Here is a 17,321-nt window from a genome sequence, read left to right as displayed (position 1 = left end):
CAACACATTTCTGTGTTTCTCATTCTAAAAGACACGGAAGGTCTCCTCAGCTGAGCTGAACAGTCAAAAAGCCAAAGACTGCTCTGGCTTGTCATGTTAGCGTCGCAGTGTGATATCCAAGCTCTTTAGCCACATAAGCCATCCATTCTTTCCCTTTCTGTCCCGACCTGCAGCAGAGGTCATCTTTTTTTCCTTTCTGTCCTGCTGCTAAGAGAGAACTGCAGCACAGGAGAGACTCGCAGAAATAAGACAGGTGGCATCCACTTCCTTTTCAGACTCTTCTCCATCCTCTAGAAGGATCGTGCCCCAGGGCTTACCGTGTCTTTTTTCTTTGGTGAGCTCTTCAGGATGTGCCATAGACCACACTGAATGGGCCCTGCTTATACCACCAAGCGGAAGCTGGTGCAGTCCTAGACTGAGTGCTGCACCAGTATCATGGGAAACACGTTACATGTAAAGCAGTTCATTAACTGTACCATAAAACCCACAAGATCACATTCCTACAACTGTGCCATTAAAGAAGTATTTCTGACCACTTGCAGAGACATCTTATGAGACCGGGCAGATGTTTTTAAAACCTGAAAAGAACATTTCACGAAGATATGAAAACTTCCCAGTGCCACTGGTTGGGAAACAGTCTAAGCACCAACACTGAGAATGAGCGCTAGAAATTTTAGAAGACTGAATCCTTGCATTTCAAAGTCTAATAACCAAAGTCTAACTATTAAACCAAACTCACACCAATGTTTTAAAAACAAGTCCCTGCCACCCCAGTGTACTAGTTTTGCAAGTATTTATTAGGAAATTCTGAACACCTGACTAATATTTTTATCTCCAAAAAGTGATATAAATCAGGAACCCCATGTTCCTATTTAACCTCTCAATGACTTCAGATCAAACTTGTTCAGTTCATAAACAAAATGATGGTTTCTGTAACTGACATCTTTGCACATACTGTAGAAAGCTACCTCTGTGTAGTCAGTGCCACAATCCCCAACGTAAGATTCAAAAGCTGAAATCTAAGTAGCAGTTCTGAACAAACTAGACTGAAATCCTGCCCACTCTGACCATTGGAAATAAAAAAACCCCGCATCTTTGTAATTGCAAAAATACCTAGGAGATTGCCAAGAGACCGCAAAATGGCCCTAGCTCAGCTAAGCATAGACGAAAATTAAGATGCTTTCTTCAGTATCAGTATTAAGTGCTTTGCTGAACTGGGGCCTTAACGATGACCAAGGTCTTATCCAACATTTTCAGAAAGCCAGTTCACAGGCCTTAAGTAAGTTCTGGCTTTGGATGAGGGACATGGGACTTTCAACCTTATAACATTGCTTTGAGGTATTTCGCATTGAAAGGTGAAATTTTAGAGGCTGCTGGGTTTCATATTATCATCGGATGTATCTCTGAAAGCAAAAGCTTTATGCACTTGATATAGTTTGCAATGAGTTTGAATACCTGTATAGTTTTTATGCATGAGTAAAATAACCCCAGCATTATTTTTTAAAAATCAATTATAAAAGACACTGCAACTTCAAATCCATGTTTTTAATATATGATACCATATATCCAAAGTATTTCACAAATATTTTATCAAAATCCACTACAAAGTCATCATGGATGACAGTTTTTTTGCTAAAACATTTAAAAGGAGAAAAAATTATGAGTGGACCATATGCTATTCTGGAAGCAAATCTTCTCCTAGTTCTTCATCAGCAAAGTCATCTTCCTCAGTTCTTTTTCTTGCTGCAGTTTTTGGTCTTTCTGCTTGTGGGCCAAGTGGATCTATGTAGGAGGCATCTAGGGTTTAAATAAACACATTTGAAACAGTTACCTGCAAGTAATTTTAGCTTTGTTTCAAACATGTACAGTCAAACACCAGATTGGTTTTAGCATTACACAGCTGTAAGGTGTCTTTGAAATGCAGAGCAGAAAGAGCATATGAACACTGAAGGAGAACAAGATACCACATTCAGGAACCGAGGCATGGCACAAGAGCAAAGTACCTGAGTGCTGGTCATAGGAGCTTTTTTTTTTCCTTCTTTTTTAAACATACATTTCTCTTTATTTTATTACAGTCATTAAGCGAGAAAAAGACTTTGGAAAACTGCATGGAACAGCAAGATTGATGAGTTGGTTAAGGAGGGGCGTTTTAGGAAGTACCACATTCCACATGGATTTGGGTTTTTAAACCCCTTTGAAAATTCAGTCTTAGTGAAGAACTTACAACTGCAGAACCACAAGAACTGACTAAAGAATGCAGCAGACAGATATCAAAAGTAATAAATATTTACATGGGCCACATTTCTTAATATTTAGAATTACTTTATAATGAGCTCTGAACAATGAAGCTAAAGCCATTCTTCACATTTATTTCATTGGGAAAAATGTTTTCCTAATTGTCTAATTATACATGCTCTTCCAAGAACGTATTTTTTCCATCTCCCCTCCCTTTAAGGGCCAGGAAAATAAGAAGGTATAAGATGCCCACTTGCCTATTTCTTTACTGCCGCTACTTTCATAGGGTTCACTTGTTCCAGGCAAAGCTTTTAGTTTGGCACTCAGTCTTTCGCCTTTGGTACCACCACTGTCTGGGGGGGGGAGAAAAAAAAAGTTGAAGACAAATAACATGCTGCTATGTTCTGTGAAATCATGATACAGGAACAACATAAATTCAGCTACTATCTGTCAAAAAAGATTTGGATGAAACCATCTTTTCATGATGGATACAGTACTCATTTGTAATAGTGGTCATTAAAACACAATGGACACTGTGTCCACACATGTGTGTGTTTTAATTTAAAAAAAATATATATATACAGCCTTATTTACTTTGGAGTAAACACATTAAAATATTTCTGCTTCAAATGCTGACATTTCAGTTGCTTATAAATTACAGTCACATTTTGGAGTTAAAATAAGCACGATAAATATAAACACTGTCACAAGGTATATGGACATTTCATATGTCTGTGTGCTTACTAATATATTAGTATGATACACCTGTTGAATGTTGTCAAGGTTAAATACAACACTAACTTTGCTTTTAATTAGAAGAGTATATTTGGCATGGACTGTCTGCATGGCAGGCAGGCACAGTTCATGTATACGGACCATCCTGGCCCTACATTTTGCTGTAAACACTGTGCTGGCAGCTCAGTTTGCAGCGGGGCCCCAAGGAATGTGTCGGCTCCAAGGGCTGCCTCGTGCCCAGACAACGTCAGATTAACATTCTCTTGCCACAGCAGTATTCCAGACACTTTAAATATTCTGTTCGCCTCTGAATCTCTTTTTCACATTCATGGCAAGCTTTCAATCTTGTCTGCTACAACAAATTTTTATGCAATTTTTTTCTCCTAGGAGAAAACGTTTCATGTTTGGCTTGGTATATTTACAAGGCAGGACACGCCATGCAGCCAAATACAAACATGCTCATTTACAACATGAAACAATGCCGTTATTAAAAGTCCTCCATCTGTAAGGAGGAAAAATGGATTTCATTCAGCAAACATTAATTACAAAGTCTGGACGTTGCAACACGTTTCCATTGTCTTATTTACTATAATTGTTCTTTTTATAAATATTGTTACTATTTAAAAAAAAAAATCTTCCACAAAGATGACAAACCTTTACTTCTCTATAAATACTACTGCAGACTTCAGTTTACTCAGCCAATACTTTACACTGAATTGGAAGACAATGTCTCTGCTCCAAGAAAGATCCAATAGATACAGTCACGTGTCAAACAGTTAATATGTTTACAAGACACAGATTACAGTTGATACTTCAAAGCAAGGGAAATCTATTTTAATGTACATCGACCTCCCTTGGATCAATTCTCACTGACAGGTTTCATGGAAGAAGTGAAAGCTTAATGAAGGATTTCAAGAAACTGAAAGAAATCAATGGGTTTGATTGGGGGGGCTCAACCAAAGGCCTGTGAAATTACAATAGGGCCGCCTCTTGATTTCAGTGGGCTTTGGACAGGCCTGCGCAGCAAGGAGGTGAGTGCTGAGCTTCAAAGATGGTGTGGATTAAAACATTTTGAGGACAGTTTAGAGGAGAATACAAAATGTTTAACAGGGAGAGAAAGAGTAGGGTAGGAGTAGGCACAGAGTCTTGTGCAATGGAAAACAAGTAATTTACAAAATAATGAATAAAGTTGGAAGAAGCAGTAAGGAGATGCAGAGACAGGAACGATACAGAAGAAACTACACTACGGGAAGACTGAACTAGTCAAAGAAACTCCATAGGTTTAATTGGTTGGTTCCAAAAGGAAGAACTAGGTGTAATGAAAATAAGAGAGGAAGAAGATGGCATATCAAAGGTTTTCAACTGTGAAGGAGGAAAACACATGGGTTTTAGTGATACTACCAGAGGAAGGTGAAAGATTTTATATTATCTAAAAGAAGAAAAAAAAAGGATGGTACACAAACCATAATGGCTGGGATAAACATAATACCCACACGTTACCTGTACATCGTACTGCCCTAAAACAAACAATTGAAAACAGAAGCTTTCTTGGACATCCTAGGACCCTTAAGTTTTATTAGGGCTACATCCAAGAAGGGAATGAAGCAGTAAGTCCAAAATTTGAAGCCAAATTTTCCCCCCTTTTCTCTCCCCATCTACTGGATGTCCAACCCTTGAAGTATCTAAACCTCACCAACTGCCCCCCCTGCATAGCTTTGAAGTTCCTTAAGCAGTTATTGCTATGATTGTGTGGCCCAAAATGGCCATCCTGAGCAGCAAGATGCCTGCAGGATGTTCAGCATGCGACCTTGGTGCCTAAGCTCCCCTTTCTGTTTATGAGCCAATACAGTAAATGGAACTGTGAGTCCTATTACAGTGAGCAAATGTAGCTGTTCACACAAATGTAGCTTTTTAGGCTTCAGACTTGATTCAGTTGCCCAAACACATTATTTACTGTGTTTAATGAACTGAACCAAGTCACCAAAGGGTTAGATTAATGCTAGAAGTAGTGCAAGAGAAGCAGCAAGAACATATGACCAGGAATGGGAAAGAAAAGAAGTGCTGAGAGGGGCTGCACTGTTCTTTCCAGAAGCAGCAAGTTATTTGATCAGTACATCCCACCTTGACTAAACACACCCTGGAAAAAACGATGAAGAGTAGGCGTCTATGGGCACAGTGTCCTCTTAACACTTAAGCAGTAAGAACATACGGATGCCTTACTAGATTAAAGATCTAGCCAAACTGGCTTATTGTCCATACAAAAGAACAACAAGATGCTTAGGGAAGAGCATCACAAGTCAAGCAAGCATATATAGTAGCTCTCCAAGAATAATTTCCTAGCCTCCAACAATTTGTAAATCAAGCATGTGTTTGGGGGAAGGGAGCGGCTCTTCATATTTAACAATGGCTTGATTAATTTATTCTCCAAGAACTTGTTCGGTCTTCCCTTGAGCCCCTGTGACATTTTTGCATCCGTAACAACCTGAGGTAAGGAGTTCCACTTTTCATTTACTCTGAACCTACCGCTCTAGCCCCACCTCTCCACAGCAAGGCGCACCCTGCCCTTTCTGCCCTGCGTCGCATCTCCCTCCACATGCTGTCAAGTGGTAGCAGGCTGTACTGGAGCAGGTTACTGATACGTTTAAAACTAACCTAATGAAAACTTTTTCTCAAGTGGATCAGCAAAGTAATGCAGCTCACCTTACCTCTATATGACCGTTATCTCTACAGCAAGAGTGAAGGGAAGGTTAACATCTCTTCTGGTAGCAGCCCACAGTTAGTTTAAATTAAGCTGATACGCAAAACCACATCAAGTCTCCATGGACTGCACTATGCTCTGAGCATACCTAAAAATGTGGAAGAGCAGCATCTTTCATTTTAAAGTACATCTGGAAGAGAATAAGAGGTGGTTGACACCATCTACCTTACACGGAGATGTCAGACAGCAGTTCAGGAAGCCAGAGGTCTGGCTTCAATGCCTTCCTTCACCTGAGGGAGTTCAAACCCACAGGTCCATCTTTCAGGAGGAGCGTCGTAGTTATTGAGCCATTTGGGGTAAGGCTTTTCTTGACACTCTGCCATGGGATACAGGATTTGGCTGCCAATATGGCAGCTATTAAAAATTCTGCTGACCATATAACATGATCTGGCAGAAGTTTAAATCTCATCTTGAAATTACTTTTCGTAGTTCTCTTTGCAGATAAATCATCTATATGTTTTTTTTTCAGTATACATACATACATAATTTGGCCAATGTTAAGGAATATAAGCTTGCAATGTAGACTTCAGGATTTTGGTATCCTACAGTGGAGAGAACTTCAGGGGAGGAATTGTTTTTAAAGCATTTTAGCACAGACATGCATACTTTTGGGAGGTGAGTTTTACAGTTTTCTACTCACCATTCCCTGCCCCCCTCAATCCAGGAAAAAGATTTTATATACATTCCAGCTTTTGGATTATGGGAATGAAACTAACTTTCACTAAAGTAATACACAGAAGAAAACAAAGCTAACATTGGGACAAAGGATAATAATAAAAACTCTGGATGAAAAGCGTTTTTTGTAGTTTTTCCTATACTAATAGTACAGCTTTGAGTGTTAACATCTGTCTGACTGCACTTGCAAAAGGACTACAGGTAGACATTTCTCAAACTGCAAATTAATTCTATCTGCATTACTCTAGTAACTACACAAATACATGCTCCTAATTAAATAAAGGTTTTGAATAACGAAAGATCACTGCTGAATTAAATTACTCTCTGTATCTAAGGAAACCTTCACTGCAATTAATACATGCTCCTTATTTATTTACTTATTGTGTGTTTATTTAAAAAGTATGTTATTACTGTAGTTCACAGGGAGGCCAGTCCCAGTGTACTTTGGGTTGATAACGTGGACACATACACATAAACTGATTGCAGGAACATGGCTCCAGATTTCAGTTGAAAAAGCAACAGTAACTATTAAGCAGAGCTGGCCAATGTATTTTTAAAATCTGATTTATAAATATTTTTACTCTGTAAAATGATTATACTTAGAGACTTGGATTATCACGCTGACATTATCTTCCCCTCACAGTCTGGGTTCAATAGCCTTAACTGGGAACTATGCATATAAAGACATAAATTATATACTCTGCATGCTGCTGTCTTTTACAGTTCATTCCTTCCTCTCATCTGTTTAAAAGTCATGCCCATAATGTTATATTTAGGATATTTAAATTATTGTATTATAAGTATAATATATTCTGTTCATTCAGATTTGTTCAACTTCCTACAAAAACTAATTTGAACTAATTCCTCCACATACAATTTGGAGGGGGAAAAAAAAAGAATCAAAGTATAAAACTTAGTTTAAAAAAAAAGGTTAATTTTATATGGCAGAATAGTGAATAAAGCAACATACTGCAAAAGTAATCTTATTTTGCAATAATCCTATTTTAAGTAGTGATATCTAGCAAAAAAGATTCTAAATCTTTTTAAGTGTTTCTATACTTCCTACTTAGCAAGATACCCGTGTGTATATCACTTCAACCCATAAAATCCATGATATTTATATTTATTTTTTAAAGGAATCTCACTAGTTGCAACTACAGTGATGAGCCTACTGCATTAGAAATTCCTCCAGTATCACAGAGGACATAAATTAGAATTTTTAGTATCATTTTAGTCATCAGGAAAAGATATCAAAGGGTAAGGTTGTTTGGTAATCTACCTCCTCTGTAAAATGTTTATGTAACAAAGTGCATAGCGGGCTAATGCTTTTAAAGACTACAGATGCTTCACTAAACCCAGAATGTGTTTAAATGCAGCTCTGTGTATCTTTCATATTTGGGATGAAGACACCATCTTTGGAGAAGAGAGCGCTTTGGTTTGGTTTGACCAAAGAGAACAGTAAGTTCAGCATAGCAGGCAGAATATTATATTAAAACTGAGAAATGGCATGGGAAGCAGATGCAATTTTTAACTCCACTGCAGTTCATTTTGATTTGAAATTCTGTTCAATGAAAATTGTTTATGGTGCGTCAGTTCAGTTAACTCCTTAGGTGAGTTCAGATGCAGAAAACAGATTCCAAAGTTTTCTTCACTCAGATATTTTCCCTGTCCGTTTATTTAAAAAAAAAAAAATTTATTTTTTTTTTTTTTTTGCACACACAGCCCATGGAACCATCCCACAACGGTCTGTAATTAATGAGGCATCAACAGGCACACAAAGCCTAGAAAATATAAGTGATCATGAAGTCCTGGCTGCAGGGTAACAAGAGAATCTCTTGCCTGTATCACAGTCAAGATTATTTGGGATGCTTATAGCCCTAACATCTATAATGTGCTTCCGTATTATATGAGGAGATCCCTACGGGCTGGTAAAGGGTGTTTGAATACGGGATGTTTGTTTGGGATGGACAAACCCGTTTCTCCACTGACATCGTCACAGGTGAAATGGAAAAGGGAAAAGACACCTAAATTATTCTCACATAGTCTCCTTTCCAAATTCATCTGGACAGGCTTAGGTAACAAGGACAATGCAAAGTGCTCAGCCTTTCATCTTCTGAATTCAACACTGCTTCTTTGGGCTCCTGTCCGAGACTGCATGGCTCCTCTCATCCAGTACAAAACTCCCCATTCAGAGACCAAGTAAACGCTGCTATGGTAATGTATTCCTTAAAGTCATACTTTCCCTTATCTATGAAACGCCTTATGCTATTGAACAGTAAAAATCTCTTAGGGCAGTAAAAACCACAGTGTCCTAACTTCCAAATTCTGGATGTTACTATCACATCTCTGCAAAACACAATAAAGTGAGTATGAAAACAAAAAAAGATTATTGGAAAGGAAACATTTGAGAACTGCCTAAACTCAGATGTACTGTTAGCTCCCTTCAGGGTTTTGTGGGTTTGGCTTTTTTTTCCTTTTTTCTTTCTCCTTTTTTAAATTAAAAAGAAGAATTTTAAGGGAGTGTACCAATGTCATCTGCTTCCAACATGAAATCAAAAAGACTGAAAATCATAAATCTGATAATTGTGGGGAGAAGAAAATTTCACTTTTTATAATAAGAGTGAACAAGTGTGTTCAATTTTGGGTAGGCGTTTTAGATTTAATGCTTATCCTTCTCACAAGACAAAAGCAGACTTTAACTGACACTGACATAGATGTCAGTTTTCTTGGTCTCCCTTTTTCCATTCTGTCTACCATCCATGCATACACTAATCATATTCTTCAAATCATGCTTTGTTGCATCTCACGCACCTTCTGTTTTAATTTATATTGGCAAAGTAGTAGGTGTCCTATGAAGTACGAACCCTGCTGACTTAGTTCTCTTTTGTCTTAGCTTCCTCTTTAAAAGCAATTTTAGGTCATATTTGCTAAAATAAGGAAGCCTGAATTGTTAATACTCCTAATATAAATATAGGGACAAAATACTTGGGGGGGGGGGGGGGGGGGGGGGGGGGGGGGGGGGGGGGGGGGGGGGGGGGAGGAGGGGGATCTGTTAGGGATGCCAGCAAGTATGGGGGCAGTGAGCTGGTAAGACAAAAGAAATAAAATATGCATCATACCTAAAATATTCAGAATGCATACACACTTCATTTAGCCAGTAAGTACTAAACTAAGGAGGATTCCACGCTTCATTGGGTTCAGTAATGATGGCAAATCCCTCATACAGTGTAGGAAAATGATCCCTTTTAGTCTTGGCAACACCACTGGAAAAGACTAATCTTAAAATGTATACAAATGTTTCTTTTTTTTTTAATTTTGAAGCCAGTAATTTATCAAAAGTGTATAAGATTCTGAAATAAAATAATCCATGTTTATATTTCATATGTGTCTTCACACAGGCCATGTACAGAAATTTATTAAACTGCAAAATACAGACTCATAAGCCAGGTGAATAATGCCAAACATTGGACAAAATAATGTCTGGGTCTTCAGGTTTCTCTCAGTCATCCTCAGTAAAAGGTAAACAAACTACAACATAGTCCTTAACATCTGTTGCTGTGAGTGTGCAGTTTCTTCACTGATAAGGTTCCCCAGAGTCAACATTACTAGTTAAAAAACGTGTAACGCCTTCGACTCCTTCAAAAAATATATATAAGTAGTACATTTCACCACAACTTTTAATTAGGAATCCCAGCAGAAAGTTAACTCCAGGCTCAATACAGGACCTTCTTTGTACCTCTGCTTGTTTGCTGAGTCATTTCCAGGAAGGTTGGATCTTCAGTACTGAATTTGTATAACAGAGACTTCTCAGACATGTTTTTATACAGACTTGTTCCCAAACTCTGTTTTTTTCCATTCTTTCATGAATTTGACATAGCTTGAGCAACAATCTAAGAATTATTGATAGGACAAATTCTAGGTCAATTCTGACCCTGCTTACCCTCTCATCCTCTTTATGTCAGCATCCTAAATGCCTGCATTTGCTTTTGTCCCATTACTCTGGTTATGGGGGGAAAAAGTAATGCTTTGGAATTACTAGAGTTTGCAGTCAAAGTTCCTCATGTGTTCAACTTTGGAGGGGAGGGGAAGGATTTTTTTATTTCATTTTTTAATTTTTAAAAAAAGACAACTTTCCATAGATACTTCTATCTTTAAAAGAAGTATTCACAAACTGGTAGTGTGGGGGATTAATGTTGTTTTAGCATCTTTCCAGCTTGATTGTTATTTATGTCCTCTTTGCTAAATTACTGACTCACCCTCTCCCAATAACATATCCCTTTTTCACTAAAGAGGGTAGGGATAATTATAAAATATAGCTGTAAGAAAAGAGACCCTTTGTGCCCTTTGCCTATATGCCTGATACAATGTTTTGCAGAGCTGTAAATACCCTTGCCTGCTACCAATGCTGCTCTTCATTTCTATTTATTATAAGCCAAAGGGGATCCCCACTTCATGACAGAAAACAGGGACCGATGCTGTTTCACACTACTGTTTTGCTGGCACGTCTAGCTGGCTGCCTGATCATAGGGCTTATGCAACAAAGGAGAGTCCAGAAATGTTTCCATCCCTCTCTGTTACCAAAATAAGGAATTTCACCCCAAGAATTACTTTGGCCTGAGGCCCAGAACAGGTAAAATTCAATCCTAGGTGAATGGTGTTTTTTCTACATATCAAGAAATGATTTAAAAGCTTCTCTAGTGAAACTACTGAGCTGAAAAAGGAATGAGATCTCTCTTAAGCATCCAACAGTCATTCTTAACCCTTAGAGAACCCAGGAGAGCAGTCTTCATAAATGTAACAGCATTCTAAGGTCATTTTAAGATTACACTAGTAATTCCCATAACTTTTCATGACCCTACAGAATTGGATAAATGTAGTAAAGCATCTGCTATGTAGGTGGAGAAATAAAATTACCAAATAAGAAAAAAGAAATCCATAAATTATTTCTCTGTAAAAGGAAGGGAAGAGAGGCAAGAATTTATAGGAGTTATCTTTTTATGAGACCCATCGATATTAAGATAAACCAAAAGCAGAATACAAAGAAATAATTTCCTTTTTGGGTCAAAATAGGGATTTTTTTTTTTTTTTCCAGGTGGCTGAAGTAGCCTGAAGTCTGCTAGTTTCCTTAGAGCAGCAGCAGGGAACAGTTCGGTTTAACATTACTAACATTTCATGGATTTAATAATGGGAGGGAAAAATCATTAGTTCTGCAATATGCAGACTACCTAGTGCAGAAAAGACAAAGCAGGCCACTTTCCAGACTTACGTTGCTAGAGTTTTACATTTATGAAAGTCAGCACTATAAATCTATAGGAGCAGAGAGACTTAGTAGTCAGAGAGCAAGCTTTCCTCTATGGAAGACTCTAGTACTTCAACTCTGCTATACTGGGAAAAGGGGAAGAAGGAGCTCAAAGATAGTACGGGTGTCTTCTCCTTATTCCAGAGTTGGTTGCACAAAATAGCCTCTTGAACTTGTAACAAACACCTAATGTAATAGACTACATGGTGGGCACAAAATTCCCGTTCGTCCATGTTAAATACAGACACAATGAATTCCTGTTTTTCATGGCTTACATGTTCTGTTTGGTTATAATAAATGATTCCTTATAGTAAATATTCCAAAGTTAATGGGGTAAAAATGTTCAAGACCACAGTATTGAAAACAAGTAGAAATTTAGCTTTAGGAATACACTGAGATCTGTATATAAAGCATGACTCTTAGACCATACTGGTTGAGGTTTCATACAGCAATGAGATAATCAAAAAGTATGAAACAAAATTTGTGAAGTACCTGCATATTACTCAATGCGTATTTGTGTGCATTTCAGAATGTAAGGAGGTTTTACAAACACTTTAAGAAAAACTATTTTCTTTAGGATCCTGACAAATCTGATATTTAAGCAGAGGCATTAAGTACTTACCACCACCAGCATTTCCTTCTCTGCGGCTACGTGCACTGCCATCTCTGCTAGATTTAATGCGCTGGAGAACAGTGAAAAAGGTTTGAAAAGAACAGAACAAAAACCCCATTTAGTAATACACATTAAAGATAATTACTGAAAACTCAACTTAGCTTATTAATAAAACAGTAGAAGAACATTAAACTAGGCTTACTATACTGTAACTAATAAACCTTGTTTTTTCAATGCACAAAATTGTCCCTAAAATCAGTGTTAAATCCAATGTTTACATAGAACAAGAGTTCTATGAAATTCAAACAGAATATCTCAGTAAATTATTTTTCTTCAGATAAAATTTATACAAGGAATGTGCATAAAAATAGTTCAGATGTACCTTTGTACAGTACAGCTGAAAAAACAGGCAACATAGCCCTCCTTGCATGAGTTCAAAGTAGCCTCTGCCTATTAACGTCTTGTAAATCCCACAAGCGTTTTATTATTGTAAAGATTCAAGGAGGGAAGTAGGGAAATCTATAAAAAGAACTATTCACCCCATAGATCTTAAATTTTGAATACTTGGCACAGCACTGTAGTTCACAGCAAAATTTAATTTGCTGTTGAGTGTTAAATGCAAGATAAAGGTGAAGGTAAATACTTTAAAAGCTGTGTTTAAAAAGTCAGCTCTCTTGCACTGAGGAAGGTACCGTAAACATCTTCCAGCTGTGTTTTTTTTAGTGTTATTTGAAAACTTTAACAGTTTATCAAAGCAATACCTCTGTATCACATGGCAGACTTGGCTTCTCTTGGCAAAACACCAAATTTCTCATGCATATATCTTGTCAATTACAAGAAGGTACATCTCAGTGAGGAATTTTTTGATGGGTAGGTACAAAAACTTGGTATTTAAAGCGCTCAGCTGTTAATAAAGTAATCTCTGCATCTTATTTCAAAATATGAATTCAGGATCTGATTAAAACACGTGCACACCACCTAACCATATATTCACGTCAATTACTGTAGCTTCTTCACTCATTTCTCACCAGAAAAATATGATGGAGTCTGGCAAAGTTGGAATGACACAGAAGAAGTGAAAGAACTTTCAAGATTCATGCCAACAGAAAAAGGAAGAACCCTTAAATCAAAACTCACAGGAGTCAGACAGGAAAGCAGTGAGCCTAGCATGAAACCAGGAATGGTCTTGGAGCGATCCAGTCTGGGACCAGAATTTCTCATACTTTTTATTTATTTTGGGAAATCCTCAAGTCTAAAATAGGTTCTCTGAATTTTGGATTAAATATCCTGTTCACAGTCCAGTGAAGTAGCATCTATCAGTCCTTCAGGAAGCATGTTCAGACTCTCCGAATGTTGAATGACTGACAACAAGTCTGCCAGTGGAAGCTCAGCTTCTGTCTGGCAGAGGGAAGTGGTCCCTATATGATAGTGCCCTCACGGCACTCACATCCTAGGACTTTACTCCCACAGTATTATAGAAGTACTACAGCTTAAGCATATGACTAATTCCTGTAAAGTTCCAAGTGAGTAGTTTATAAGTCATCCCATACTACAAGCAGACATTTAAAATAGGTCCAATGATTTCCACCCTAAAAATGCCTATTTCTTTCCCGTGACTGCAAAAGACATTTAGGATGATTAGTCCAGACATAGATGCCTGAAGGTAAAGGCACTAAGTCCCCCCCAGTGTTTGCACCTATCATCACTGCTTCACACCACACCCAATCAGTCCCTCATTTTCAGTCATTATGCTCATTTAACAGAAATAAATAGTAATGTATGTATACACCAGTGCCAAGAAAGTTGTGTGAACTTTTACACTATTACCTGTCTTTTTTAAACTGAAACATGAAAAAGGAAGAGTAATGTAGTAAAAAACCTGCAAAAAAACCCCCAACATATGAAGGTTACAGTAAAAATCCAATGCTGTGAGAGGCAGGGAGAAAAATTTCTACAGGGAATGAACCCCACAGATGTTCCCAGATTCTTGGCTGGAAGTATTTAACAACTTGTCCATATTTGAGAACTGAGTAAAATAAGTACTCCAGAATATTTATTTTGGTATAAACTCCATGTGGATATACTTATTCTGGAAAAACAATGCCAGAATAGCAAATTTTGATAAATTTCTACAGGAAGACAAAGTCTGTGTGCAGACTTTGAAATGTAGGTATATTACACTAGCATTTATCTATTTTCTCTTTACTGGGTGCGATCGAGAAATCATAGGTTAGTCTGAAATTGGGAGCAGGAATTAAACTATATCTGGTATTGCTAACTGAAACCAGTGTTCCTATTGGAAACTTAGGTGGTGAAATATTAAAATTTGGTAATTTTAGAACTTGAAAGTACAGTTTATGACTATATGCTCATGGATGACAGAAGGAATTTCTTAGGACAAAAATACCTAGTAATTTCCAAAGTCAGATGGTAGACATAAGACTAAAAAAACCACACACACACACAAACCAACCAAGCAAACAAAAAAAAAAATCCCCAAATCCAAAACCAGCAATGGGAACCCAGATGCAATACCAAGAGCAAAAAGAAACTGTAGGCCTATTGTTTGCAAGAGAGCTTTGATGTTGAGATTCTGCCACAGAAAGATACTCAACTTCTAATAGAGGACAGCAGCATACTAAATCGCAGTGCGTTCTGTAACATCTTTCTTTTCTTAGAGTCTTTGTTCCTTTACACCTACAATGGTGTTGATTTTTAAGAGAACTGGGTCAGTGGGTTCCTTGGAAGGCGGAAAAAGTTGTTCCTTTCCTTGAGGAGACACTGAACTTGGGATATTTCAGAGTGTGGCAGACAAGAGAGCCAGAAGAGGGAGATGGGAGCATGTCCCTCCATGACAAGGAGCTGCAAGAAGGAGCAGAAACCAACTGACCAGGCTTCAGAGGTTCTGAAGAGAACGTATGAGGAACTGCAGGGACAGAATTTTGCTGCCATTCAGAAACTCACTGAGCTTACTCAGGCTGGAAGCATGGGCCTACCTGCAGGGATGAAGCTGATGGAGCTGACTAGAAACTTGTTTTATTTCTATTGGTGGTGGTGGTTTTGAGGGGACAGGGGGGCGAGGGTGTTGTTTTATTTTGGGTATGTTAAACCTAGTGCATTTCAGTTTTCGCTGTTTAAAAGAAAATTGGTTTATTTTAAATTACAATAGAATCAAGCTTATTTGAATTTAAAAGCCCGTTTTCTTTTCTGGGCAACATGCTATAGGAAAATATTTAGGCAGATCTACCTTAAAGCTTTGACTAATTAGAAGTGCCATCACAGATACCTTATTCTCCCCTCTACTCTGCTCTCATGAGACTGCACCTGGAGTACTGGAATCGGTCCAGAGGAGGGCCACAAAAATGATCAGAGGGCTGGAACACCTCTCCTATGAAGAAAGGCTGAGAGAGTTGGGGTTGTTCAGCCTGGAGAAGAGAAGGCTCCAAGGAGACCTTATTGTGGCCTTCCAATACTTAAAGGGGGCTTATAAGAAAGATGGGGACAGACTTTTTACCTGAGCCTGTAGTGACAGGACAAGGGGCGACGGTTTTAAACTGAAAGAGGGTAGACTTACATTGGACATAAGGAACAAAAATTTTTATCATGAGGGTGGTGAGACACTGCAACAGGTTGCCCAGAGAAGCTGTGGATGCCCCATCATTGGAAGTGTTCAAGGCCAGGTTGGGTGGGGCTTTGAGCAACCTCATCTAGTGAAAGGTGTCCCTGCCCATGGCAGGGGGGTGGACTAGATAGTCTTTAAAGGTCCCTTCCAACCCAAACCATTCTATGATTCTGCCATCATAGAACCATCATGGTTCCAACCCAAACCATTCCAGACTTAAACAGGAATACTGAAATGTAATACACAGAGTGAGCTTTCCATGTCATGGCTGAATTATGATCACTGTTAAAGTCTGAACAGTCTAAAACAACTATGCAGTAACTTGTGCTACCATGCATCTGTACTGGATTCCGTTGATATCTCTGTCATTCACGTACTACTCAATGAAGTCCCTTAACACAATGTAGTCAGAATGAAAAAAACCCCATAATTTAAACATAATTTCTGTGTTACTAAAATCTTAAATAACTTAGATGATTTAATCTTTTAAATATTTTACCGGTAGCTTTTTCCCCATCAGAAAGTACAGAAATGTGTCAGGAAAGCTCCCACTTCCAACATGAAATAAACAGGAAGAGAGGTGACAATTTTTTTTACATATTCAAACATTAACTTTCTTAAAGGAAAAAAGTGTTTTCCTTAGAATCCTCAACATTTGCAGATCTATGGTACATAATTAACACCTTCAGTGTAAAAAATGCTGGAATTATATGTAAGGAAATAGATAACCTCTCCATCTCCAGGGACCCCTTTTTCTCTCTCTCATCAACTATAAAATAATCCAGTTTTAACTGGTTTCATCTCTGAGCTTTCCTGAATAAAGCACTGAGGTATTGGAAGTTATTGCACAGACCTATGTATATCACTGACATTGAACTGATGTTCCCTAGAAACCAAGCAAAGCCTGTTTAACACACTTCAGAGAGATCTCTTAATTACGAGTTTTGCAGAATAGGAACATTATATCTGGTCATCTGTTTTGCTTACTGATACCATTATGAGGGAGACCTGGAGCAATATTAGTCCCACTATGTTTGTGGACTGCTTTCTTTTGTCCATTTTTCCAAGTGCTTTAAATTTTACGTTTACTGAAAATCCAAACCAATATACTTCAACCAGCCTCCCAAAGTAAGGTTGTAGCATAAATTTGGAATCCTTTGATCAGTGTTTCCCTTTGTGAGTTTCATTTTTAAAATGTCCTACTGTACATGTGCATACTCAGACTCTCTGGAATTGAAAGTAAAAGTGAAGTAACTAAGGATGCATTTACACATTATCTGACATCAAAAGGGAGCCAGTAAGTGTTACTAGGAGCAGAGTAAATTAGATGAGACTTAACACGTCCTAATGTGACTATGTAGTTTTGAGGCAACTCACTGGATGG

General features: G+C 38.0%; 1 protein-coding gene across 2 annotated transcripts in view; it reads right to left on the bottom strand.

Moving 5' to 3' along the window:
* Positions 1-1,530: 1,530 nt before the first annotated feature.
* Positions 1,531-17,321, bottom strand: part of IFT88 (intraflagellar transport 88) — a 51,819-nt gene continuing 36,028 nt past the window's right edge. The window contains exons 24-26 of one of the 2 annotated variants that reach the window (XM_050911110.1): positions 12,325-12,385; positions 2,493-2,588; positions 1,531-1,797 (exon numbers count right to left, since the gene is read on the bottom strand). In XM_050911110.1, coding sequence (XP_050767067.1) covers positions 1,676-1,797; positions 2,493-2,588; positions 12,325-12,385 — 279 coding nt within the window. In that variant the 3' untranslated portion in view covers positions 1,531-1,675. Of the gene's footprint in view, positions 1,798-2,492; positions 2,589-9,804; positions 10,187-12,324; positions 12,386-17,321 lie in introns of those variants that run through there. The other variant, XM_050911116.1, reaches the window with a different exon arrangement.

This window comes from Gymnogyps californianus, chromosome 1, assembly GCF_018139145.2.
Source record: "Gymnogyps californianus isolate 813 chromosome 1, ASM1813914v2, whole genome shotgun sequence".
NCBI classification, from domain to species: Eukaryota; Metazoa; Chordata; class Aves; order Accipitriformes; family Cathartidae; genus Gymnogyps; species Gymnogyps californianus.
Note: the sequence above shows the minus strand (reverse complement) of the source record. Positions and strands in the feature narration are given on the sequence as shown.